Here is a 27,569-nt window from a genome sequence, read left to right on the forward strand (position 1 = left end):
GTATGGCTACGGAGAAGATGGGAGATGCTTTCTTTAAAAAAAAACACATTCAATAAGATGCAGGGAGTAAAATTTAGATAGGAAGGTGGGGCACTGATATTCATGTTGTTATAAACATCTATCTGATGTCTATGAATATACATGGACCTGTTAGTCATGTAGCTAGAAAATAACAAGGCCTCTCGGGCGAAAAGACTGAGGTCAGTAGTAAGCTAATGCCAAATTTCTGTCAAGAGGTGCCCTCAGAAATGTTCAGTGTTTTGTAACATATGGTGGAGTCTTTTTTTTCCTAAAATGTTGGCTAGTGCTACATTTCAATTTGAAAAAAAAAAACACAGCTGGATTTCACCAGTAGGTACAGACTATAAACAGACACAGAGCTCAGGCAACTGCCCATTCTATCAATCCTCCCTGTAAATGCAGCACAGTATTTGCTCTCTTTGCATCTGATACTTATTTCCAATAAATATTATTATGTATGAGAGGATGATTAAAAAAGCCTCATAAAGATACTGTTAAAAGACCCTAAGTAACCAAGCCATCATTGCAGTGAATTTTTAGTTATGTCCTCTTATAGATGTATTACATCATGAAATAGTGATTAGCAGGCTTCACTTACCAGGTTTATTTGAATTTATGTTCTGCTATTTATCAGTACCAGTGACCTTAATGAGGGGAAAGTGCATTGGGAAGTGCTGATGCAAACCATTCATTCAAGAATAAGCAAGCAAGGTGCTGATGCACAACAAAGTTGGGAGTAGCTTTCTTTAGATAATGATCTGTTTCTGTTGTTAGATCTGGAACATCTCTCCTGCGAATTTCAGATGAACTAAGCTCAGAAGTAATTGGCAGAACATCTGATCTAACAGCCCTTATAAATAAGCCTCATTTTAAGCCATTCTACCTACTAAAGGCAGTGCAGGAGCTGATGTGAGAAGATCATGTGCAGCATCAGGCACTATACTGACTCTGCTGACAATCTGGAGCTGGTTCTAATTAACCACTACACTGATTTCCCTCTAGTATAATCCTGCTGAATTGGACAGACTTGTGTTTGATCTAAGTAGTAAAAATGAGAGGTAGGAGTCAGGTCTCAAGATAGAAAAACAGAAGACACTTTAAAGCTGCAGTTTCTTTCCACTGTCCTAAACTACACCTCTCAAAAATGTTTCCCTTTTCCATTAGAGCACTTCACAGGAAAGAACTAAGGAAAGAATTTAATAGGTTCTTGATTTTAATCAGAAGCAGCATAGATGACTGCACAGTAAACTTTCCCTGTAGATGCCAAGCATGTCTGGTTTGTCTCTTTGGTCAGTTCTCCATTGAGCCTTGCTCTTGTTCTGTAGAGGTAGATGTGAAGAATTGCTGAGGCTTCAAAAGATGCACATTACAACAGAATTGATCCAGAAAAATCTACATGCAACAGACCCCAAAGTGTTTTTCAGGTTGGTGGGATTGTAGAAGCAATTCACTTCAGTATTTTTGGGTGCTTTTAGATATGTAGAAATAGTATCACTTAGGGATAATTGTTCATTTACTCCCAATTTCCTGTAAGTACCATACAACCTTGTTTCACTTGTTTAATTATCTTCTGCTGAAATGTACCTTACCCTTTGAGTGAAGCCATGATATAAGGCAAGAGAAGAAGATGTTATTGCAAATACAGCTTTTGCAGTCTGTGCATCCTTTTAGAAGTAAGTTTAAAATGCAGTAATGTATTAGGGAGTAATCTCCTAATACAGGATAAATGAAAAGTATAATACTTCTAAACCACTCCTCAAATATCTGTGAAAAGCTGTTTATTATGTACTCACACTCACTTCTTTGCATGTATTGTGCAACTCCACATATTTCTGGGGTGTGGGCAAAGACTTGTTTCCTTTGTGACTCCCCCTGGAAAAATATTGGACTAAAAATAATAGGTTCTGTGATTCTATGCCACTGTGTAAATGTGGTATTTCCTATTTTATTGTGCTATTACATCTACAGCTCTACAGATTATATTGTGATAATAATACTTAGTTTGCTAAATAAATTTTGCTAGAGCAAATTTCACATCAGTAGTTTATTCCCTATCAAACAGGAATCACTGGGTTTTTTTTGGGGGGGTGTTTGGATTCTGGTTGGTTTGTTTGGTGGGGTTTTGTTTGGTGGGGTTTTTTTTTTTTTCCCTTCTAAGTGTCATTATAGTAGAAAGTTCAAGAGACATTAAGATGTAGAGGAAAAGTTTGGAATTGCAGATGTTCAATAAAAACATGAACATATGAAACACATAGTGTTGTTCTGGGTGGAGCTGCATGACTAACGTAAAAAATTAAGGATGCAAATATGTAGGAATTAAGATTGAGAACTAGAGAAGGCAATGGCAAAAGTGTGGCATCATATCTCAAGTCCCACACAATTCCCTGACCACAGCTTTGCATTATCATCACCTCTTTGCCCTCAACATCAATTTATGTTTGCAATGAATTGGTAACCACAGTTGCCACACTTCGCAGTTAAGTTCTGTTTTCATAGTAAGGATAGCCTGGGATGTTTAACAGATTGGATTCTGGAAACATAAGGACCTCCCTGCTAGGTGTCAGAATGACAGCAGAACACAGCGAAGATCAGGACATCTTCTTTTGTTAGGCTGCTGATGCAGCATCTAAGTGCCTTAGCAGAATGCTAGGTAAAGAGTCAAACTGCATATAATGTTACTTGGAAATGTCTTTCTCTGACAGTGTTGCATAAAATCTGTTTTAAGTCATTATACATGCATCAAAGAGACATTTTACACTCTCCACAAAATTCTGTCATTTTAAAATGTGTCAATATAGGCAAAAGTTATACTTTCAAGGCTTTAAAATGTTGTCCAAATTGACCAAATCCTTTTACTTCAGGAATTTTAACTGAATTAATTTAATATAGTTTTATTCATTTTATTAAAGCTGGAAATCCACTACTCTCTTGTGTAAAGGGTAAACAGTATTTAGTTTAAATAGTAAAGTTAATAAAAACCTAGAAGATACCTTGGCCACTGAAGGAAGCTTGCTTATCACTCTAGTCGTCTTAGAGACACTGTTCTATGTTGCATTAAGGTTATAAATTAAAATCAGACATAAATTATAATCCATTGAACTGTAACTGAAAAGTAGTACATTTACAGTAGCCACATTTGCCTTCCCAGCAGTAAATTTTTAGGCATTACATTTTCAAAGTGACTAACACTTACTTGATTAGAGTGATTTACTTTTCTCTTGTACCTCTTTGGAACAGCTCAAATACCTGGGGTTGAAACGCTCACAGAAGATGTTAATGAGTTTCAGAGTGCATCTCAAGTGACAGCATCTGTAAGTACCTTCCCTTATGGGTAATCCTGTAATTTTTAAAATCAGTTTCATAAAAGGTAAATTTTGCATGGAGATAAGAGTTGTGTTTGCCAGCACTGTCATCCTAGAGAGAAAAAACCCAAAATTTACGTAACCCTTCTGAATTTTCAGTTCTCTGCTTTAATTTTTTAATTCTAGGAAAAGGGAGTATTTTGAAATACATTATCATAATCTACAAAACCACATGTTGGGCTTGCCCATTGAAAGTGCAGTAATTTTATACATATTCTGTATGTTTTTAAATGCTAGTCAAATACTAATTTTGCCAGATAATATTCAGTTTTAAAAAATGAAGAGAACAAAATAATTCCAACTCTAAATTTCATTCGTAAATATGAAATTGTGATTTCTCAACTATAATTTAAATTTCTATTACCATTTGCTTGAAAACTAATAAGAGCAATTTAGTTAAAATTTGTGGTGAGTTTATTTGTATATTTTAAAAGAATGCAATATTATGCTTGGCAATATCTCCATCTGTTCTTTTTTTTGAAACTTGAGAAAATCTCTGCAGATACGCAGTTTGTGGAAAACATAACTAGCAGTAAAATAATTTTGTAAGAATTATATAATCGTAATTTTTATGCTATTAGTATTGCACTAGGAGTTTGCATATAGGCTAAAAAAGGACTGTGTTTTTTTTCCCTAAGGCAAATAAATTTACAATAATTGTTCTTTTTTGCAAAATTTTAGACAAGTGTAGGAGGACATTAATTCCTGTTCAGTCTGTTCAGCAATACTGCTTAATAGCACACTTTAATGTTGATATAGGAAGTGAAAGAAGGGCTCAGTGTTTGTTAGCTAAGGAAGAAAGGGCAATATAAAGAAAAAAGAAAAATGGCAATGCAGATTGGTCTTGCACTCTTTCAGGCATCTGATTAAGCAATGTGAATAAAGCTAGATAGTATTGAACATGAAGTATTTACAACCGGATTATTTATCAAGACAGTTGAGGGATATGGAGTTTCAGGTCAATTCCTAAAGCTCTTTGAGAACTTGAAGTGCAGGAACCTCACAGAGCATTTGTTGATATTGGGCAAAAAGAGTAAAGAACAGAACTACAGCTGGCATTGCTTGGAGCTACTTTTTCAAATCTCCTTTCTGCTTCCCACCAGCAAACAGAGGGGTAAAATAAAATTTGCAGTGGTTTTGGAGCTCACATTTCCTTATTGATTTGGACTTTTAGCTGCAAAGTTTGATTTAGTAATTCTGCAGACATGTAACATAGGAAGAGAGAAACAAATTAATTGAATTACACAGAAAAAATACAAAGAAAACAAAAGAATTTTGCTTATTAGCAAAATCTTGTTACAGAAGGGTGTAGCCTTCAGCTGGACAGTTTTACATGTATGCTCTGCGTGTGCAGGCTTAGGAGCAAACAAACAATATGTATCTGTGTTCATTTCATGCTCTGGTAGTTCCAGGCTTATTTGAGGTTGCTGGGAGGATGGAACTGCCAGAGGCTGTGGGGTTCCCTGGGCTGAATCCCTGAAAGCTGGCTGGTGTAATTACCAGGGCTGCAAAGAGAAGACAAGAGCAGTTGCAGCTCTTGCTCTGCCCGTCCATCCTCTCCTCAGGGCAAAGGCAGATCATTTCACATTCCCAGGCTCTTGAAAAACTACTTTGCTAAGTTTCTAAGGAGCCAGTTATGTTAGTTCATACTCTTTGGAGTTTTTTTTTGGTGTATTGTGTCTTAGTGTTCTTGCTTAAATAGAATGTAGCTAGCTGATTGTTTACTTTTGTCTCTTTGTAATAGCTTGATATTGAAAATTAAATTCAACTATCCAACGCTTTCTCTGTAACTCTATATCCTTAAAAAGAAACAAATGATCCAACTGTTCTTGCTTTTCAGTGCTCCAAGGGAGCGATCTGTTCCATGCTCCCCTAATAACTTTCAGTGAGACTTATTCTTTGGCAATCTTGACATACAAAATATAGATATAAAACTGAGATGCCTCATAGGAAGGCTGTGTAGATAAATGTGATCTTGAAATGGATTTCCACAGTCTTTCAAAGCAGTAAGACATATGCCTATAAACAGAATTGTTACCAAAATGTATTCTCATGACTTGAATGATTTTTAGATATTTTATGCAATGCAAGATGTGGGAAAAATAGAATATTATGATGATCGGACTTTTCTCATAAATTTGACAAATTGATTCATGGTATTCCCTCAAATGTGCATATTACATGTAAAACATCCTGACATGGGTCAAGGTGTTAATATTGATACTGCATTCCAATAGGCTAATTTGTGCTGGTGGCTAGTTAAATAGATGATTGTATAAATTCTTCTCTGCTAATGTATATTTGACAAATTTTCCTCAAAGTTACCTTGGCCTTCAGAGGATAAGTGTTGTGAGAAAAATTGTAGGACAAAAGAGCAAGAATTATGCATAAGGATTTTTAGAAAAAACTTTTGGGTTCTTTTTTTTCATATCCCATGTATGAATCCACATGTAAGATCTTTAATGTGGATACTAAAACAATCTGGATACTGGTACTCAAAAGAGATATGCAACATCTAGGTCTGTTACATGTTTCATGTAATTTACATTATGGTTATATTATGATTTTCTTGCAGCTTTGTCTATTTTTACTATTCTATTTCTGAAAACCCTGGTTTTTGTAGTTAGACCTTTTTATTTATACTTTTTAAAATAGTATATTTTGCTATCCTGTATTTTTAATGAAAAGGGTAATGCTTGAGAAGTTGAAAACTTAGATTTTCAGGGCTGCACAAGCCCAAACAAGGCATTCTGGGCAAATAAGTGAGTAAAGCTGGCAAAAAAAAGCTGGTTGAAGTATTTACAGGAATCAGCACTTTTCCCAAGTGTTTTGTAAGAATTCAAAGTAGAAACAACCATTCAAAATATCCTTAGAAATCCTAGTTCACTGCCTGGAAAATACTTGTGTGTAACGAAAAGTGTCAGACAAAATGCAAAATCTTTTTCTTGAGATTTTTCGCTATGGTGAGCACAAAGTTTGATAGCCAAATGTTTAGAAATTTTCCAGAAACATAAAGTAAAATAAGACTCTAACAAAATACAGAAGTTATACTAGGAAAAATTTAAGGGGCCTGGAATTCTAGCAGAAATGGAAAAGCAGGGTTTCAGAGGAAGCTGCTAACTTTACCATGCCTATCAGATAGAAACAGGGCACAGGCACTGAGCAGATCACATGAAGTAGCTTTTGCCTTCTCTCTGACTTGTTTCTTTTACCACCTGGATCTAACAGGACTTGTGCTTATTTTTTGGGTGTTTTTATGTCAATCGTGCCTTGCACATGCACATAAAAAGGTGTATTTTTCTTTGTAAATTATCCATGTAAGGCAAAGCAATCCAAATGCAGCAGAAACTGGAAGAAAAAGTTGTCCAACTGCAAAAAGCATTTCTGCATGAGTGTGCCTTTGGATTTTGCTCTTTATTACTGAGCAAAAAATACTGAAATAAAGTGTTTTATAGAAGTATTTTGGGTTTTTTTCCTGTATTCCCTACTGCTTTGAAACATATTATTTGCTTTCATAGAAGAAATACAGACATGGGATTTCTGTGATGAATGCATAAATTCTTTAATTCAGTTTGTAAAAACTTTAGGCTTCATGCACAAGGAAAAACTAAGCCTTTATTCTTGATGTCAATATATGTTGTATACAATAATATTACAATGTTGCATGATTTCAGTTCTTTTGGTTAGAAATTTTCATAGGTTTTTCCCCTAGAACAATAATATGAAGTAACTGAATTACTTGTTTGAGTATAATCAACAGAAATCATCCAAACTTATGCATTTAATTAAATCTACAATCTATTTACTGAGTTGGGGTCACTGTCTGGCATTTAGCAGTTTATTCATTCAAATAGCTCTTTCAAGATAGCACTGTAACATCAGGAACAGCAGCAGTGCAACTTTGTGGTAGTAGGATTTATAAGGATCATATTTAGATCATATTTATGTGCACATTTATGTTTCAAATTAGAAATTTATGAACATATTTATGTTCAAATTGGTGCGTTCTGATACAAAAGTTTTCAAATCCAAGCCGAATGTTGTAATTATATAGAAATTCAGGAGCTTAGCGGTGAAATTTTAGATTTTAACTTCAACATTTAAATCTTCTATAAATATAATAAGTTAATATGAGATGACTTCAACTCTTCTACAGGTAGTAAAAAAATCCCTACACAAATGTGTATGTTTAACCATTGTTAGGTAATTTAACAATATAAGATGGTTAGAAAAGCATAATATCAAGGTTCTCGGGAAATAAGTGATTATTCCTGCAAGTAGTTAGGAAAGGAGTTTGAATTGCATACCTTGGACAAAATTTGGTTGAGACCTCCCTTATGTCAAACAAAGTCCATAAACTAGACATAGATTTTTTTTATATACAAAAAAAAAATCTTGGGTGAAAATATCCTTATTAGAAAATATTTCATCTTATAGACTATAATTTGAAATTGAAAGAATATTCTGAACTTTAGGAAAATCTATATAAGAAAAGGAAATCAATGAACGCTTTGTTTACCTGTCTAAAATTTTGTGTTCTTGGACATGACAAATTCAGATATATAATTATCCAAATAACAGTAAATAGAACTGAAGTTTAGAAAAAAAATTATTATGGTTGCATTTCAAAAACTGAAACAAATGTGATTCTCAGTTGACCAGATATTTCCTCCTTCCTGCTTTCCTGTAAACAGAAAAACTGTGTGTAAGTTAACTCAAAGTACCATTTTTTTAGTGTAAGGTTTAGTGTAAAATGTGCTGCTGGCTGACTGCCATGGGAAGCCAAAAGCTTGTAATTTCAATTACACGGCATTTCAAGTAGAACAGGCCCTAATGTGGAAGAGGGGATTAGAGGTGGCAGCTGATATTGTAACAGAGCTCCGAGAAGCCTTGTATTTTTACAGTATCAGATGGTTTGCTCACCTGATGTCCTTGAACAGATTATGGAAGCTGAAACATCAAATATTGGGTGACCTCTTTATGGAAAGTGCATGTTGAATGAAGAATCCTTAAACAAAATATTGTTCAAAATAATATTTTTTAATACTTCCTAGACTACAGATGAAATGTCTTGGTGAGGTAATAATGTAAAATTTATTTCAGATAGACTGTCCAGAAATATTTAATTCTGCTGCAGAACATCTGTACTTGCCACTTGCTTGGCCAGAGTGGGAGGGACACTTGTAAACAAATGGTTCAATAAAGAGGTTTTGGGTTGTGGGGGTATTTTTGTTTGTTTTGTTTTGTTTTAATTTAGAGGGATCTCTGTCGAATGTCTATTTAAGATATTTAAGTTATTCTGCAAAGAAAAGCTGTATTATCATAGAAAGCTAAGCCCAGGTGTATTCCTTAAACTTATCTCCTGAAGCTATCAATAAAATTTCTATTTGATTAGCAAAACCAAGTAGAATCTAAAGTACTATAAAACCACTTTTCATATACTTACAAGCTTGCTAACTAATTTGGTTTTACATTTTACTCATTTCATAGTTATCATTCAGTTTAGGTAGTCTTCCACATATGTCACAGACATTTTTTCATTAAAATCCTTTCTTAGGATTTTTTCCTGCTGAAGCTGAGAAGTTTCAGCAACAAAGTGTAAACAATGGTTATCTGCTGCTGTGGAATGCAACAGGTGGATCCGTCATTGGTCTCCTGTGGATGTTTGGATTCACTGACCACTCACAGCAGAGCTGGCTCTCGCTCTTGGTCTGAGCCAGCTGCCTTTGTTATTCATTCTTTTCTATTCTTAGCTTAGCTAGCCTTCTGAGAACTTTCCTTCTATTCGTTTTAGTATAGTTATAATGAAATATATATATCATAAAATAATAAATCAAGCCTTCTGATCATGAGGTTAACATTCTCGTCCCTCTCTCACCCTGAAAACCCTTGTGACCACGGTCACACACATCCACTGGGCATGCACAGGAATACTTTGTTTTTACTCTGAAACAGACCAAAATGGCACAGAAATACATGCTGAATAGTTTATTAACACTTTTTTTTTGGCCATTAAGGAAGAATAATTTATTTTCTAACAAGTACTTGATTTTCAGGTGGTAAGCTGGAGTCCTAAATCTTGGTCTAAGCTATTCTAAAAATCTGTATCTCTGTAGAACTCACCAGGTGTCACTGGGTATTGCATAGCCCAGGTCAATCCAGCTCAACAGTGAGATCAAAATATTCACATCTGCACTGGCTTTTTTTTGAGGGACAAAAGCTGTACTGATTCATGCTGTGTCTCATTGTGCTGCAGACTGAAGCGCACAGAGTGAGCTTGAAAAAACTTTCTTGCTCTTATTCATGACCTCCTTAATTTTTTTTCCTGTTCCACTGTGGTATTCCTGCTAAGTTATGGTATTTTCCAGAAGTTTGGGGAATCAGTGATGAGAGGGATTATTTCTGACCTTATTGTGTGTAATTTTTTATGTGTTAGCATTAATTTGGCCAAGGGATATAGGGAAGAAAAAAGCAATAACGAATGTATTGTATGTGAAGAAATTATGATGATACATGAAGAAAGTCACTTAAGAAATTGACACAGAGTTGACCTTCAAAGCTGACAAATGTATCCCAAGTACTTTGTTGGAACATATTTCTGGTGCAGAGCTCACTGCCTCCCCTTCAAAGTCTGAAGGTGATGAACAGAACACAGAGTTGTTTCTGCAGTAACATCCCCATCCTTGGATCTCATTAATCCTGTTAATGCAAATAGGCCATTTATAAATTTTGTGCTAATATTTATGAAGTGTAATGAATGAGCAAGGGCAATGGTAGTTTGGAAGATGCTGAAATAATTGGAAGGATTCTATGCACATACTTCATACATACATGCTGTATTTTTCAACTACATTCAGTCTGCTGTGATTATCAATAAAGTCTAAGTTAACTGACATTAGTGTTTCATCTCTGCAGTTACTGGCCAGCAGACAAGGGACAAGTTTTGGTGAAGTGCAGTAAGAATGTTTAAATAAATGGTTTGCAAGCCTGAATCTCTTTCCTAAGTGACATATTTAAAGTGCTGCTATGTATCCACTGGAGAGAAGGCACATCAGGGAATTCTGCTAGAGCTGTACAAATTCATTTATCCTTGCATTTGAATTGACCTGCTTCCAAAGCCTTCTTGATAACATCCCCTACTTTCAGCTTGTGTTTATCTTCTAGGAATAGAAGATCTGTTGCATAAATTGTTTGCTGGAGACACTGAGAACCTCTGTCTGTGTTTATGCATTATGCACCTAGATGAACTCATAGTCTCAAAATGTTAAAAAATATTTTTTAATGCTAAGTATTATTTAGAAATATATACAAAAATAACTCAGCCTGTGTCGAAATGTTGTTGATTATAGCCATGGAATATTTAGCTTCACAGAAAGAACAAAAAATGCTTGCAGTATAGTTTTAATGAATTCTTATACCCTTTTTTTTCCCAGATCATTTTAATTCTCTTTCAGGTAAGCATTTAATTGGAAGTTACTGTTATTACAAGCATATAATTTGTTATGAAATTAAATTGCTAATAATAAATATCTCATCTTCCATAGAAACTATAGCAATGCTGTTCTGATCTTTTGTGACGTTATTGCCTGAAAAAAATGCCGAAAGCTTACGATATTACATTAAATAGAAGATGCACAGGAAGAGTTACAAAATTTGGGGGAAAATTCATCCAAAGCTGTCCTGGTTTAACAGGGTGTTGGAACCGTGTATCTGAAAGAGAGTTTGAATATGTAACAGCGGAGAGCTTCCTGTACTCAGTGACCTTTGTTTTGTATGAGTCTTACATGACTACTGTGCATAAAGAGAAGTACAGTAAAAGCAAAATCTACCCCAAACCAGCAGAGGTTTGTAGAAGAGAAAGATAACTCCATTTCCATGAGCATTTCCAGGACGTGGAAAGGACATGAAATCATCTCATCAGGCTAACCTTTGGAAATATGTTTTAAGGAGGTCAAGGAGTTACTGAAAGCTGATAATAATTTACTATAATAAGCTTGAATAGTCCAATGTAAGAATATTAGAAGAGCATTTTGGCTGTCAAGTATTGCCACAGACCACTGACTGTTTTTTATTCCATATTTCATCAAAGTTGTATTTATGAATGAAATTGTATATTCAAAAAAGGATTAATCCTTATAAGCCTGGGTTGTTTTTTTTTCCATATGCTTTTTCCCAGATATGAAAATATACCCTATAAAATGCAAATAAAAATGTCCTTTTTCCACCATAAAAATCTGAGGACAAAGAATATCTAAAACTATGTTGAAAAATGAAAAATTGGAGTTTTCTTACATACCTTTTCCCCCTTCCCATCTCTTATTTAATTTCATTTATTTCAGAGGAACTGATCACAAAATAATATCTTCTTCCATTTAGAGATAGATATTGGATAATTAATATCCATTTGCAATAATTATTTAGTAATGTAGTTTAATAGAGATTAATATTCTGTAGTGATCTAAACAATCCTAGTTGCTATTTGGATGGAGAATTCACAGTGAGGACCCAAGTCAAAAATGCTCAAAACCTCTTAGGGGAACAAGCGAATCAGGTCTAGTGATATGTCTGAAATAAAAATGTTTGAAGGTGTCTTTACTTCTGGGTAATTTACTGTTTTATTCAGCTATTCTTCTGTATTTGCATGGGATAAAATACAGGTAACTTCAACCAGGGAAGAATAAGCATTAAAAAAAATTTGGAAAATAAAAAAAAATGTTGTTACTGTTCTGAAAATTTTATTAATTAATAAGAACAGAGTTATCTACAGCTTCAAACTGTTTTGTATGCTGGTAAATGTGACTGAGCTTTTTTGCATACACATAAACAGCATTACAGTATAGCTATTGCTTTAAAAATATAAATCTGTGTTATCTTTTTTTTAAGATGCATTTGATCACTTGCATTCAAAGCAGAGTTTATTTTGAATGGATTAAGAATGGTGTAAAATATATCCCATATTAACGTTTTACTTCTGTAGAATTATGCCTACTTTTCTAAAAGGGAAGGCAGCTACACTGTTTAAAGCACTCCTACTATTTTTTTTTTTTTGTGAATAGAGATGATACCAAACCTATATTTTTTGTGCTCATCCTTTGAACTGTGCTGCACCTTTCCCTGTGGGATGAGAGTCTGGCCAGGGAAGTGCCATCTCTCAGGGCAGTGATCCACAGCAGCCCCGTGTCAGTTGTGATGCAGCTCCAGCATTATGGACTGTGGAGTCCCCTGTGCCCTCTGTGAATGGGGCCACCAGTTTGGGTCTCCCTCCTCTGATCAATCATTCTTCTCCCTGAAATTACTTCAGCTTAATGTCTTTGAAACAGTGGCCTCTCTAAATTTGCTCGGTATTTAATGAAAGATTTAAAAATTAGTAAGAGGTGAATGAAAATGTGACCATTACATAAGCCTTGTTTCTTTAGGAAACTAGCAAAACTTCCTAGACTACAGATGAAATGTTTTTGTGAGGTTATAATGTAAAATTTATTTCAGATAGACTGTCAAGAATTATTTAATTGATGTTTTTGTTTGTTGTTTTTATTTGGGGTTTTTTTCATGAGCAAGTCTTGCACAATTGGTCATATGTCTTACTGTGCATTTCCCATACACATCTATCAAGTTTACCTCATAGTATGTCTTACTAAAACTATATTTAGAGGATTCCAGGAAAAGCAAATAACTTTGAATACCACAGTGTTCAATAAAGAAGAGACTGGGGGGCAATGGTCTGTTTGCTGACAACCCTTTCAAACTGCTATGATGACTGGTAATTCAAACCCTGAGGATTTAGCTTTTTCTGAAAGGAATACTTCTTGCAGTGATAAAATAGTACTGGAAATTTTGATTAGGAAATTCTAGGATATTCCCAGAAGTGCACTTTGCAGAGATGCTGAGCCAAATGTTATGGTAATTTTAAAAAAGTGCTTACTAAATAATTGGGACTGCAGAGAATGTAAATCATTGAGGAATTTGTCCTGTTATGATGTGTCAGCATAGAGCAAGAGCTTATGTGAAGGTGTATATCTGAGTTATTTCAGAAGGGCTTCTTTTAACTAATTCTTGCTATTTATTTTATGTATGTTAAGAAATTATATTTTGTAGTATTTTGTATAAATTCTGTATATTCTACGTAATAAGCTCCAGATTCCTGATCCAATATGGGGACATCACTCTTTTCATTGTTTATTGTATAAATATGAAACTGGATTAACAGCATTTCATTTTCTTTTTTATCTGTGTAAGTCTCAGACAGTTTGGACCTTGGATGCTGTGAGTGTTAGACCTGGAGGTTCCCCAAGGCAGAAACTCCTAAAGGACTCCTTAGCAGCAAAAGAACTTCAGACCATGGAAAAACACCTAGCTGGTATGTATGGGATCAAGGAACCATAAAATGCCTGGAAGTACTCACCCAGCTTGCTCTGCCAGTATTTCAGATGAAGGAAAAAATTTTCTAACTCACATACTGATGAAAACATATGAAAACTTTATTTTTTAATTGAAGAAAACACAGTTAGTGTTTTATTTGTAGATGTAATGAACTTCACTGTAATCACAGTAAGGACACTGCTTAAACAGTAATTAAACCATGTTAAATATACTGTGGTCTGAAAGCATAATAATGCACCTTTTTTTTGTTTTCATGTTTCACCCAGACTTATGCAATAAGGAGGTACTGATGTTTTACTTACTGTTAAATAGTCCTTAAAGGCAGGCTGCTGTGGATCTTTAACTGGAGAACAGATTGCTTTGCAGGAAAAACTCGCCTTGTTCATGACAATTCAGGCTGAGTGAAATCTGTTAGTTTGTGTGTCTTGGAACATCTGCAATGTCTTTGATGGGGTAACCATTGCTGAAAAGTAAAAAAAAAAGTGTGGGGTTATTGGTAAAGAGCTGTTTCAGAGCTTTATAAAAATTAATGAGGAATATTCTAAAATTTAGCTTGCAATTTGTTCTTCTTTGTAACCAAGGTTTTTTATCTTCAGCTTTTATTAAAAGGTATGACATAGACCTATTTGTGGTAGTCCTACATTATGCATGCTATTTGTCATATGGTGAAAGCTTCATAGGCTAATTCTATGAAAAGTAATTCTTCACTGGAACGTAAAGAATGTATATGTAAAATGAAGGTAGAAACGAAATTTATTTGATCATTCTTCTAAGTTATTTAGAGAATGAGGCAGAGAATGCTTTTGGTGTGATATTTTAAAATACTTTGGATATTTATCTTGCCAATATCAATGGTGAGAAAGCTGTATCTTCTTTAGAAAGGGGGTGTTGCAGTTGAGGTCAAGGCAGATGACAAAGCTGTAAGCACAGCGAGGGAAGCTTTTTAGGAACAGGTTTTGCTCATAATGGAGCACAAACTGCAAATTGCAATATATGCAAATGAAGCCTTTTTAGGTGGGTTTTGTGTCAAACAGTAGAGATGCTGTAATTCAATTTTTTTTATAGGTTCATAAAGCTAACAGCTACAAGAGCTGCAGCTACTGCCAAACTAGATTTAAAAATCTATGAGCCCTCTCTCTATACTCTAAACTCTCCCAGGAACATCTAGTGGGAATCAGGAGAGCAGCAAAAACAGTTTCTGTAGCGTAGCAGGGACCTGTGTACCCCAAGGGCCCTGCTACAAGGTACCACTTGTTTTCCCTTATGTTGTCACTCAGGAGGAGTTTGGTGAAGATCTCCCTACTTTGATTTATGTCCTAACAGGTCTCACTTCCATGGTCATACAAGCTGTTCTTGCATGTATTATGCTGTGGAAAATGCAGTCCCTTGGCAAAGCTGACAGTAGTAACTACAATATTCAATAGAATATGCAATTTTAAATACTTAATTGACTGTAAAGTAACTAGGTACCTTTATTTAATCTCGGCGATTCCTTCTGCAGTGGTGTGACCCACAAGATTTTCTCTCTCACATCAGTGCTGTTCCTGTCATTTGACTTTTGGCCTGATATTTCAGTAGAGCTGTTGTTACATGAGGTTCAGCCGCTCTACTACTCAGTAATTTTTGTCTGACTGAGAACTTCACATTAAAACAGCCCAGTTATTAAACATTGGACTATTGTATTCCAAATAATTCATGCCCTATTATAACACCGATGGTGCTTGAGACAATTACTCCGCTCAAAGACAAGAATAACATAATTTCCATGAGTAATCAGTTCAGAGTACCTCAGATAATAATGCTGTGCTTTTGCTTAGCCTCATTTATCTTATACATTTGCAAAAGTTCAAGTGTCTGTAATATCAGCAAGTCTCTTGTTTCAGTTCTCTTAGCAAGTGCAATGGAACCTATTAATTCAACCAAATGGCTGCCTATCTAGGCAGTAATTTAGATGCCTGAGCTATGACTTGGATTACCTGTGTAATGATGAAATATGGCCCCCTGTCTCACATGCACCTTCTTAGGGGGCCTGGCCTTCCCTTATGGACAATGTGCTGGATAAAAATCACTCCTAACATGGTGTCTGTGCCTAAATTAGGAGCTAGCACCAATTGCCAGCAACTGCCTCAGTACCTTGACATTTGAAAGCAGCAGTTTTACAAAATCAGATACTGGCGCAGTTTTCCTTCTCTACATATGGCTCATATATTTTTTTGTCTAAAATCCAGACTCTTATGTTATTATGGCTGCTTTATATCACAAGCAAATGGAGATTATTATTTTCTTGGTAGTTTATTCCAGCATCTTGCCAATTTGGTGTGTTGCACTGATTTTGTGGTCTTCGTATACTTCTGGAAAATATTTTATTACAAGAAGAACTGTTAAAAAAATAAACAGTTTATAAATGCATATGAATCATATCCTTATTCTGTATATTTTTTTATTTGAAAGCAAGATGCTTTTGTGTGGCTCTGTTGCATTTTATTTTCCTTTAAATAACCATAACAAGGATTTTTAAAAATACTAAGTCATAATTCAATTGTGTTATTTAATATGGATCAGATAATACTGCAAAGCTGGGAATGTGACTTGTTTTTTCTTTCTGGCTGAAAAGCTTATATTAAAGCAAAATCAAACAGAACATGTGTAAATAAAACTGAGTAATTATGCTATGGAAACATGTTAATTATATATAGAGAAATTATTATAATTGGTTTATCTGCAGGCTTGATTGCTATATGAAATTAAGGAAACATGAGCCAGCATATAATATTTATTTAACTCTATTAAATCATTCAATATTCATACTATTTTTTAGCATACTGAATTCACTCTGCAGGCAAGCTGGACGTCTGTAATTTTGCAAAGAAATAGACTAGGCTGGTTCTTTGCAAGACCATATTCTTCATTTGGTTTAAATCAGTAGCCCACAGTATCATTTATTGGCCCCTGATTTTTTGCCAGGCATCTTACATTCTGCACCAGAAGACGAGCAGGGAGCAGGTTAAGGGAGCTGCTTCTTCCCCCTCTAAGATCAGCTCAGTTGGTCAGATCCTGGTGCTAGTAACACAGAGGTCATCGTTAAGGTTTGATCCTCACATGGGCCAAATGGGAGAGTTTGACTTGATAACCCTTGTGGTTCCCTTGCAATTGAGAAGATTCTGTGATTCACTACTCCACAGTCAGGAGACCCCACCTGAGTGCTGCATTCAGCCAAGGTAAAAAGGATGTGGACCTGTTTGAGCAAGTCCAGAGGAGGCCATGAAGATGCTCAGGGGGCTGGAGCATCTCTCACAGCCTGAGAGATGCTGTTGTTTGGCCTGGAGAAGTGAAGGCTACAGGGAGAGCTAATTGTGGCCTTCTAGTACCTAAAGGGGCCTGTAAGAGAGCTGGAGAGGCACTTTTTATATGGGTATGTAGTGATAGGACAAGGAATAAAGGCTTTAAACTAAAAGAGGAGAGATTTAGATTAAATGTTGAGAAGAAATTCCTGATTGTGTGGGTGGTGAAGCACTGGAATAGCTTGCCCAGAAAAGCTGTGGTTGTCTTGTACCCAGCAGTGCTCAAGGCCAGGTGGGATGGAGCTCTGAGCAACATGATTTAGTAGGAGGCATTCCTGCCTATAACCAATGGGTTTGGAACCAGGTGATCTTTAAGGTTTCTTCCAGCCCATACCATTCTCTGATTCTGTGAAGTTGCAAAGTGAAAGCATAATCAAAGAGTAGTTCAAGATGTAATAATTTCAAAATAGAAAGAATTAATTTTAAGGGGTCAATTATAAATGTTCTTAACTGTGTGCTAGAAATATTGACTATGTTTTGAAATTTGCTAACAGTAGAATATTTAATCTTTAAAAACTTGAGAGACACTTTTATCTAAGGCTTTCACAACTATTCAGTTTTATTAGTTTTTCTAGTAACAGCATTTGAATTGTGTGAAGGATGTATTAGACTAGTAACATGAAATTGGCATGGCTTATTCCCTGTTTCCAAGATCTTATACAATATGTTGATGTTAAAGGAAGCACATCTTTAATTATTTAACATACAACATTCCTTTTATATCTTCTGGTAAACACAAGTGGAAAAAAAACCTCATTTTCCAATATGCAGTTTAGAATCTGTTTCTTTTAGGACATTTAGGACCTGAAATAATTGTTGTAAAATAAAAAAACGAAATGCTTATTTTTGACAAGTTGACTTAATGGGTGTTTAAATCGGTAGAGCCTTGCTACTTTACAGCTTCTGAGACTGTGACTTGTTAATGAGAAATGGCATTCCTATTTTAAAGATAATCAGCTGTCTTTATGAAAATCAAGTACATGCCAGTGAAAGTGAAAATTCATAACAGTAGTGTAAGATAAAATAAACTTGATTAAACTGTTTCTTAAGCTTTACATTTGTACTTGCAAGGACTTTCAATATGCTATCAATGCTAACCTAAATTCCAGCTACCCTCGCCTGACTTTGATGGCTGTATTCTGATTTAATTCATTAAAAGCATTAATGTGATTGAAATTATTTCAGGAAACAATTTTCATTCACTGTCCTTAACCTGTTGTGGTTTTGAAAGAGATCTTATTTCTTATGGCTGTGTGCAAGGCAGGGGTTGGACCACCCAATGGCTGTCACCTTTTCTCCTTGGGCTCTGGACATCATGACCCCATCACCTGCTGCGGCACTGACGGCAGGCCAGAGCATGAGATTCAGGTTCAAACAGGATCACAAATCCAGACATGCCAGAGTTCAATTGTTACTTCCCTCAGAGTTTTGGTTGTGCAGTAGACAGCAGGGCTAGAAGCAAAACTCTTGCCTTGAGCCAGTTTTGGATTGCAGTTGAGGATGGCAGGTTTACATCACTGCTCTATCTTGGTTTGATACTAATCTTGATTTTGCAGTAACTGTGTGAAAGCCACAGAGACATAATTTTGATGACACAAGAGGAATTTTTATAGGTTGTGTTGATATTCAATAAAGAGGTAATATTTCATTGCTGCAGGGTAGCTATGTTTACAGTGAATCAAATGTAAATAAACTTTAGGCAAATGCTTGCCAAACATTTGCACTGTTAATTCTGATGCTTTTATTTTAAGCATGAATAGATTTTCTCTGCACAGGTTCAGGTTTTCAGTGACATAGGAGAAAATCAATGAGGGTTTTAAACCAGAGAGAAACAGACAGTGAGTTTCTTTCTTTTCCATTTGTTCATGTGTGTGTGCACAGACATTGAGAAGGACCTCGCACTGTGGGAAGAGGCAAGGCTCTCAAGAAGCCCTGGTGTCCAGCATCCCAGTGTAGTTACCTCTGACCACCAAGGCGCTCTTCAAGCTGCACAGGGCCCAGCCCCAAGGCCTCAGGTGCCAGCTCCAACAGGGAAGAATGTTCAGCTCCAAGGAAGCAAATCGCCGCCGCTGCCCACCAACAGCAGAACACAGGTCTCCAGTGCCACAGGCAGCAGTGCACAAATCAAGAGACCAGCAGCTCCAGGGAGCAGACCTATGACCCCAAATAGCTTGTTGTCACGGCCTCTTACCCCTAGCAACCAAGGAAATAGGGAAGGCATTATTAGCATTCAAAGAAGCAGATCTTTGTCATCCAAGAGCCAAATGGGGAGGACCCTCAGTGCTGCTTCAGGGCTTTCTGTGCAAGTGAGTGGAGATGTTGTTGGAACTGTCACTACTCAGAGAAACAGTTTATCAGAAGTAAGATTTTCAATTTAATGTTTTTGCTATGTTTAATAATGCCAAGACTTGATTGCATTTTATGTTCAAGTAACATCAGTATACCTAATGTAACCTACTGTGCTGAAAAGAACTTGAAATAGAATGATCAGAAAATTAGCAAGGAAATACTGCTCAGCTTTGAGAGGTACTCATTAGAGAATGTCAGTATTATTACAGAAATCATACTGAAACACTTTTGCCCCAAATTTACCATGAGCTCAGTAGGGCTTTGCCTGTACAATGCATAGCAGTTTTATTAGCATTACAGTTTCTAACAGGTGCATATCTATGGAATATTAAAAAAAACTTTATCTAATCTTTATGATCCATGATATTTTTTTTCCTGCTGCACTGGCAGTGCATGATATTTTCTCAATCTACTTTTTATTTCATGTTTTTGGGCAATTGGAATGATTAGATGGGCATCACTGAAAAGACAGGTTTTTCCCAAGCACCAAACTGAATTGCAAGAGAAAATGTCCAACATTGTTGAATCACTGTCTAATACTGTCTAATACTATATGCATGGTAACTAGGCTAATTTACAGCATAAAAAATTCCTGTCATATTATTGGCTTTATAGGACTAGTCTTTGTTTAAAACAAAACAAAACAAAAGAAAAAGTTAAAGTACCTTGTAAATTCTGAGTAGGATTCTCCTCTGCTAACCTTAGCTGCCTTAAAGATAACTTCAGTATGTGGGCAGTGGAAATAAAAGCAGTTGTGAAAGAAAACCCCTGCTGTCTATCTCTATACATGCCTTACAAAGGTGAGTCTTTTCTCAGGATATGCCAGTCCTTCTATACTGACTTGAGAAGGAGCTATGTGTCTGGACTGCTGATTTTTTAGTGGTGGAATATGTTGGTTCCCACCATTATTACCAATCTCTTTGTAATCCATTTGTCAAAACCTGGAGACCTTTTTTCCAAGACTGAAAACAATATCATACCTTTAGATTGTTTCTGAGGAGTATCATCTGTTTTAATAATCTGTTGGGTGTGACACTTGATACAATGTGTTATCAGTCTCATGACTTCTAAAGGAAATTTCAAATGTTTATGATAGTGTTGCTTAGGGTTGCTTTTAGAAAAATTTGAGATTAAATACTTAGTATAACTCTTCAATTAATTATATGACATCCATTATTTGTTGTGACAGAAAGGAAATGAGGCACAGGCTATTCTAAAATTTGGGGAAGAAATCTTACTTCAATTTGGTGGTGAAATAAATACTCATTATTTTGGTGTTTGAATGACAGTGCACTAATCCCATCACTTGAGTTGTTTCTTCACTTAGAATTGAATATCCAGATTAAAGACATGAGGACTGAAGGTGACTACAGTTCTCCTGAAAGTGTCTTCACTGCCAGTTGATATATTTTCAAGCCACATTTCCCATTTAAAAAAAAAGAAAGACAATTTTAACAATTATTTTTGACCAAAAAAAATCACGTTGTGTTCTCTTTTGAAGTATGGGATGTGTTTGTGTGGTAGAATTTCCTCTCATACCAGAAAATGAGAATTGAAATGAATTTTTAACTAAAATATGTTCAGAAGAAATGAAGGGTTTTATTGTCTCCAACTAAATTCTTCACCCCTCTTTTTCTTCTTTTTTAGGCAGTCTTGTTGTTAAGTGATACACAGTCATGTGATGCCAAGTAAAATGATTGTATATGCTCCTGAAACTATGTGTATGTAATGTGTGAAAGATATCCAGTCTGCCCACCACTTTTGATCTTTCCTGTAAAAAGGCAGACAATTAAAAATGCTTTCTTCCAGAGCCTTTCTGTAGTTATGGTAATAATAAGCAAGAGTCCCATTTAATTTGCTGTGTCTTGTTACTTCTGTTTGCTGATAGCTCTCACAGTAAGCGTCCTGTTCTGCCTTTAATATATGTATATATTTGTCTCGAGAATTTTAGGAAGTGAGCAATATTATTATGCTATTTTCCAGTTAGAATAGCATGTCCAGATTCAGCCAGCAATCCACTGTAAAGCTGATGTTAAACCTCAGCATTTCTATGCAGGATCTTATCCTCTGTTAAAATCCCTTCTAGAAGTGACAAATTCTTTTCTTTCTCTTTGCTCACTGGGTACAATAGTACCTTGGCTGCTAGTGACCCAGCTCAGACCCTATTTATCCTTTTTGACATGCACAAGTGACCTTTGACATAATGGAAACTCAGCTTGGGACTAGCTCTGCTTCCAAAGGGAAAGCTGCTGGTACGACGCGTTCACACTGAAGACCAGGTTGGGAAGGCCCATGGATGTCAGAAAGAAGCTGATGGAGATGTGGCCAATCGGCCACTCCCAGCCTCATTTTTGAAGTGTTATACTAAAAGCTTTCAAGTTGTCTTTTGCCCACTTAAGTTCCTGGTCACTTAGAGAAGTGGATTTAGACAGAACATACCCAGGAAATACGTCTGCTCTGTGACATTTTTTGCCATGTTAGACATTTCCTTCCATTTGTGGTCATATGATTTCACTTTCTTGTGTCACAGCTTGTCTCTGACCATGGAGATATATTTTAAAAAGGCAGAGATGGTTTGGGGTAGGAGAACAAGAGTCCTGCCTGTCTTTGTACTATTGCAGATCACAAACATATAAAACTCAAGGCTGATACTGTAATTTATTTTGCAACTTTCATTGTAGGTTTTGTATCCTCTTCCTGTATAAAACCAGTAAAATAAAAGAGGGAACATTATCTTTATTCTTATTAGCCCTATGGTCTCAACTGGGAATTTCTACTGGATGTAAATACACTGTGGTTATATTGGCAATCCTATGGAAGAAACTATGATAAAATTTTTTGCAAATAACTCTGCTTCCTTACTTTTAGGTGATGTTAATGGAATTAATCAGTAGAATGTTGATATATATTTGATGAGAAAAAGTCCGTTGAAAAGAATGTGACTACTGGGTGCCAGGAGCATGTTTTACCCTAAGGAGCTTGATACACTTATTTATTTACTTGCTTATTTGTTGGGAATTTTAACATATCTCTCAATGCCTTATGTATGCTTCCTAGATTGTAATGTGTTTCAAAGTAACATAACAAGTCTAAATAGAAAAATATTACTAATAAATACAATTCAAAGTTCTTAAGCTTTAGTAAAGTTCATGCTGCAGCATGGGTGGTTCAGTCTTGTTACAGCACAAATCTTAAATAATTTGGCAAGTACTTAACATATCAGCTGTTAAGAATGTTTTGGGGTTTTTTAATGCTCAAGACTTATAATGATCTGAGATTTTGTGGACAAGTTTCTGCCTCCTGGCACACATAATATTACTAAGTTCTAACAGGTGTGTTTTATTATCAGCTCTGTTCAAGGCTGAATTGAATTATAGCAAAGAAATGCTACCTAGAGAAATAGTTTTATTATCTCTATAAAGGTAATAAATCAGGGTTCCAAATCCTTTGGCAGAAATACTTTTATGCATGGTCCTAATCCTTTGGTGTTTTGTATAAATTGGCAAAGGAATGTTGAACCCTGCTTATCTCTTTAGGATGGATTCCATTAAAGTGACACAATTCTGTGATACTTGTCAATAGCTGTCGAGATGAAAATACCACTGACTCTCTTGTTTGCCATATCATTTTCTGAACAGAAGAAATTTTGCAATAATTTCATTTATTCAGATAATTCAAAGTGGTATTCAGCAATCCTTATTAGTCTGTCATTGTTGAGAGCAAGAAACTTTGTCTTATTTGAATATAGCCTTGATTAACAAAATTTTTACTTCAATTTACTGGAGTATAGAGCATAACTTGTGATGAGGACTCTCTTTTTGGTCAGATACTCTCATTCTGTTCCACTGCCTCGCTCAGGACTTTGCTCTGTGTTTTTGGAAGATTAAAAAGTGTGTGGGTCAGTGTGAGAGTCACTCATCCCTACTGCAAGAATCCTGTTCCTTGAACAAAAACATGTTCAGTGTTGTAGGCAGCAACCTTCTCCAGCACAGCACATTGGAAATGGCCATACATGAGTGAGGCCTGAAGCTCCTGCCTGAATTTACTGCTGGCCCATGGCAGCAGTCTTTGTGAATTTTTAGCACGTTACTGACAGAATTAATAATTTACTCCCAGCGAGCCAGATCTTGATTGAGCAGCCTTCAGTCTCCCTAAGCTGATTTAAACAAGCCTGGATTCTGTATTTAAATCAGATAGCCTAAGAATAAAATTTATGTTGCAATACAATTTAACTTTAAATATGTAGATTCTCATTTCAGCTGATGTAACACAAAACAGGGTTATTACCCCCCTTTTTTTTTCAAGAACTTATATAAATCTGGCCAGTGATTTTATGATATCTGGCTAAGGTTAAAGTTTTCTTTTATAGACTAAACTTGCATGTTTGAACTGCCTTTGAAAATAAAACGGTGCATTCCAGTCTCATCTCTCCCCATGAATATTTCAAAGGAATGTGTCAAAGTATTTTATATGTCTGTTTGTATACCTGTTCACATACATATGTGTGTGTCTGCATGGAAAAATATTCTTATATGCATACATGTAAACATTATATTAAAAAGTAGGCAATTTTAAAACATTTTCAAAAGCTATTTACAGCTGCATATGCATTTTTAACCATGTAAAACATTTATACTTTGATTTTTTACATTTAGCATGTAAAACTTTTACATTTTGATGTTTTAATGGTATCTTAGAGACAAAAGTTTCCATAACATATTTTCTTCCTAAGCCTTCTCCTTATGCAGCAAAACCGTAGGTTCTAAATCAGGTGTCAGATTCTTGTACTTATTAGACTAGAAACAGTGAAAATTTTGACAGATCAAAGCCTCACTTAAGCAAATTGCATTTGAAATGTCTGTTCAGTCCAAAAACTGCAGGATCAGATGTAATAGCTGCAATTTTGTCTTGTCATTGCATTTCCAAGATGAGTATGTATGTGTCTTACATATCTGTATTTATAGTGGAGAGGCAGTGAAATAAATCCCTTCATTTTTGTGTGTTTGGGTTTGGTTTTTTTTTTTGTTGTTGTTTCTTTGTTTGGTTTGTTTGTTTACTTTTGGTTATTTATGTTTTGGTTTATATTTTGTGGGGGTTTGTTTGTTTATTTTGGGGGGTTTTGTTTGTTTGCGGTTAGTTTTTTGTTTGTTTATGGTTTGTTTTGTTTTGCTGAATAGATTAAAAAAATTTCCAATGAGCCTATACATCCTCTACATTTTGGTTTTATTTCACAGCAAGTTGTTTATTGGTTTTAAAGGCTTTCTCCTCTCTAGTTAATTGAGGCTAGTGTTTACTGCAGTCTTCATTTATACAGAACAATTATCTGTCATTTTATCTAAAATAGATCTGTTTGTGGCAGGATGAATTCTTACAACAGCTTCAACTTGCTCATCAACCTTGGATATTGCCGAGTGACACAGAAAGTGAAGGAGTGGAAGCTGACCAAGACAAATGTAAGTATATGTGTAAGGACCAGATAAAATGTCAAACCCCTCAACTGTACTTCTATTTTCCATATTTTCAAATACTGTGGAGATGTCATGCCTGCTCTCAGGAGCTTTTCTCACAAATACCAATAACTTATTTGTCTGAAGGCTGAACCTTCTAGGACTGATCTGCAGAAGCTTTCCTGTAGTCACTGAACAATGACAAAAGGATGACAGAACACTGTTTACTTAAGCTAAGTGAAACAATTTGTCCTGATGTGTTAAAGTAGCTGTTCCAGAAAATAACATGAACTTGAAATAGATAATCTGTTTCATAAATCTGTATTTACCAGCAAAAAAAAAAAAGCAAAGTAAAAAAACTCCAGGTCTGAAAAGTAGAGCCTCCTTCCTTAGATCTGACACTCAATTATCTGTATTTTGCTTACATTCTTTGTAATTCATCTGTATAAATAAAAGTTCTTAATCATACCAGTAATCCTTAATATCCTACACTCTTTCAAAGTATTTGTCTAATCATGGAAGTGAGGGTCAGCAGGATCAGAGCCTAAATGGCAGAACAAGTAACAGGCTATAAATTGCAATATTCTCAAATTGTCGCAAATTCTCCCTGCCTACAAGGTACCTGTAAATGATCTTACTGTTTCACATTATCTCTCTTAATTCACAGTAGTTTTGTGATCTTCAAGAGTGAATATGCAAACTGCTTCCTAAGATATTTTAGGTGATGTACATGAAAAAGAGCAGATGATTTAATCAACATGTTTAGAAAACTCAATCCTGGTTTAAACATCAAGAGTTAACATATGAAAAAGATGTTTTCTTTACAGAAGGGAACAGTTCTATAAGGGATTAAGGATTCATAAGAAACATGCCAGATAAACAGATTTTTTTTTTAATTAGGCCACTTTAAATAATTGTTTTTTACTCATACATCGGTTTCACAAATTCATACATAGCCCAGAGTTTGACTAAAATTTAAATTTACACAGTGAGATCCTAAAGAGGCATGTGCAAGTCTTTTTGAACACTAGTAAAATGTTACTATGAGATTCTGTGCATCCATCTGATTTTAGGCCAAGGCTGTAAGTCCAATTTGACTTGCACCAGAACCTTTCAGTTGCCTTTGAGCTGAAGCTCACCTTAGGTGGCTCAAGAGAGACTCTGGGACCTGCCTTTTATGTCTATGCAATTTTTCCTCAGTATTTTCTGTAATGAATTTGCAGTCCCATAAACATTGGTAGGACTGGCTGTGCACACAGACTGATGCTAATTATGTGACCAGGGAAACTGATGCTCCAGGACATATCAGATACACACCATGGTCTTGTGTAACTGCTTTACTGGAATTGTGTGGGTGTGAGGACTTGTGAGCACCCAAAATCTTGTGCTATAATATTCCAAGAATATTATAGGTCATTGCAATTGCCCAAAAAACAAAGTGGCGAGTTAAATATTAAAAGCATGTTGTTAAGGTCAATGTCCAAAAGCCTCTTCAACAGTGACAGACTTGAGCAATTGACCATCTCCCTCAGAAGCCTGTTCAGTCTTCACCCTCTTAGTAAAGGAATGCTCCTGATGTCCGTCTGAATCTCTCCTGGCACAGCTTTGAGCCATTACTTTGGCTCAAAGTGTTCTGTCACTGAATACCAGGGAGAAGAGATCAGGGCCTCTCTCTCCACATGCCTTCCTCAGGAAGCTGTGAAGTGAAGTCAACCCTCCGCTTCATTTTCTCCAAACTAGACAAGGCCAAAATCCTTAGCTGCTCCTCACAGGTCATTCCTTCACCAGCTTTGTTGCCCTTATCTGGACCCACTCAAGGGCCTTCACGTCCTTCTTAAATTGTGGTGCCCAGAACTGCACACAGTGCTCCAGCTGAGGCTGCACCATTCCCTACACTGGGATAGTCACCTTTCCTGAGCAGCTGGTGGTTCTGTATTTGATGCACCCCAGGATGGGCTTTGTCCTGTTGGCTTCCAGGCCATGCTGCTGATTCTTGCTGTGCCTGCTGCCAGCCAGCACCTCCAGATCCATTTCTGTAGAGGCTCTCCAGCCACTCCTCTCCCAGTTTATACTTTTGCTTTATATTAGTCTGTCCCAGCTGCAGAATCTGGTGTTTTGACATGTTAAACTTCATGCCACTGATCACTGTCCAGTGTTCCAGTCTGTGTAGATACCTCTGCAGAGGCTCTTGTCCCTCCAAAGAGTCAGCAGCACCTCTGAGTTTGGGATCATCAGCAAATGTGCTAATGGTGGGTTTAACTCCTGCCTGCAGGTTGTTGGTAAATGTATTGACCAGAACTGGCCCTAGAATTGATCCCTGGGGAACACCACTGTGACCAGTGGCCCCATTTGAGCTCTGCCCTTCAGCCAGTTCTTCACCCAGCACAGCCTGCAGCCACTCCTCCCACAGCTGGACAGGTTGTCCTGAAGGGTGCTGTGAGGGACAGAATCAAAAGTATTCCTAAAGTACAGAAAAACCATGTCCACCAACATCCATCCATCCATCCCCAACTGGTGGGTGACCTTATCATAGATGGCTATCAAGTTAGTTAAACAGGTTGACCTCAGTGTAGTTAGCTGGTGCACCCTCATATCACTGTTTCTGCTACTAAAACTAAAGGGATAAAACAGAAATGTTTTATTAAAGTAATACCTCCTGTAACTGAAAT

At 36.1% G+C, this 27,569-nt stretch overlaps 1 protein-coding gene across 10 annotated transcripts in view; it reads left to right on the forward strand.

Annotated features, from left to right (window-relative positions):
* C2H8orf34 (chromosome 2 C8orf34 homolog) overlaps positions 1–27,569 on the forward strand; it is a 150,280-nt gene that overhangs the window by 115,752 nt on the left and 6,959 nt on the right. For 3 of the 10 annotated variants that reach the window (XM_064706199.1, XM_064706197.1, XM_064706198.1), the window contains 4 exons: positions 3,259–3,332; positions 13,620–13,740; positions 18,986–19,464; positions 24,813–25,223. In XM_064706199.1, the coding sequence (XP_064562269.1) occupies positions 3,259–3,332; positions 13,620–13,740; positions 18,986–19,464; positions 24,813–25,052 (914 nt within the window). In that variant the 3' untranslated portion in view covers positions 25,053–25,223. Of the gene's footprint in view, positions 1–3,258; positions 3,333–13,619; positions 13,741–18,985; positions 19,465–21,100; positions 24,329–24,812; positions 25,227–27,569 lie in introns of those variants that run through there. The other 7 variants (XM_064706202.1, XM_064706203.1, XM_064706204.1 and 4 more) reach the window with 5 other exon arrangements.

Source organism: Zonotrichia leucophrys, chromosome 2 (genome assembly GCF_028769735.1).
Source record: "Zonotrichia leucophrys gambelii isolate GWCS_2022_RI chromosome 2, RI_Zleu_2.0, whole genome shotgun sequence".
NCBI lineage: Eukaryota > Metazoa > Chordata > Aves > Passeriformes > Passerellidae > Zonotrichia > Zonotrichia leucophrys.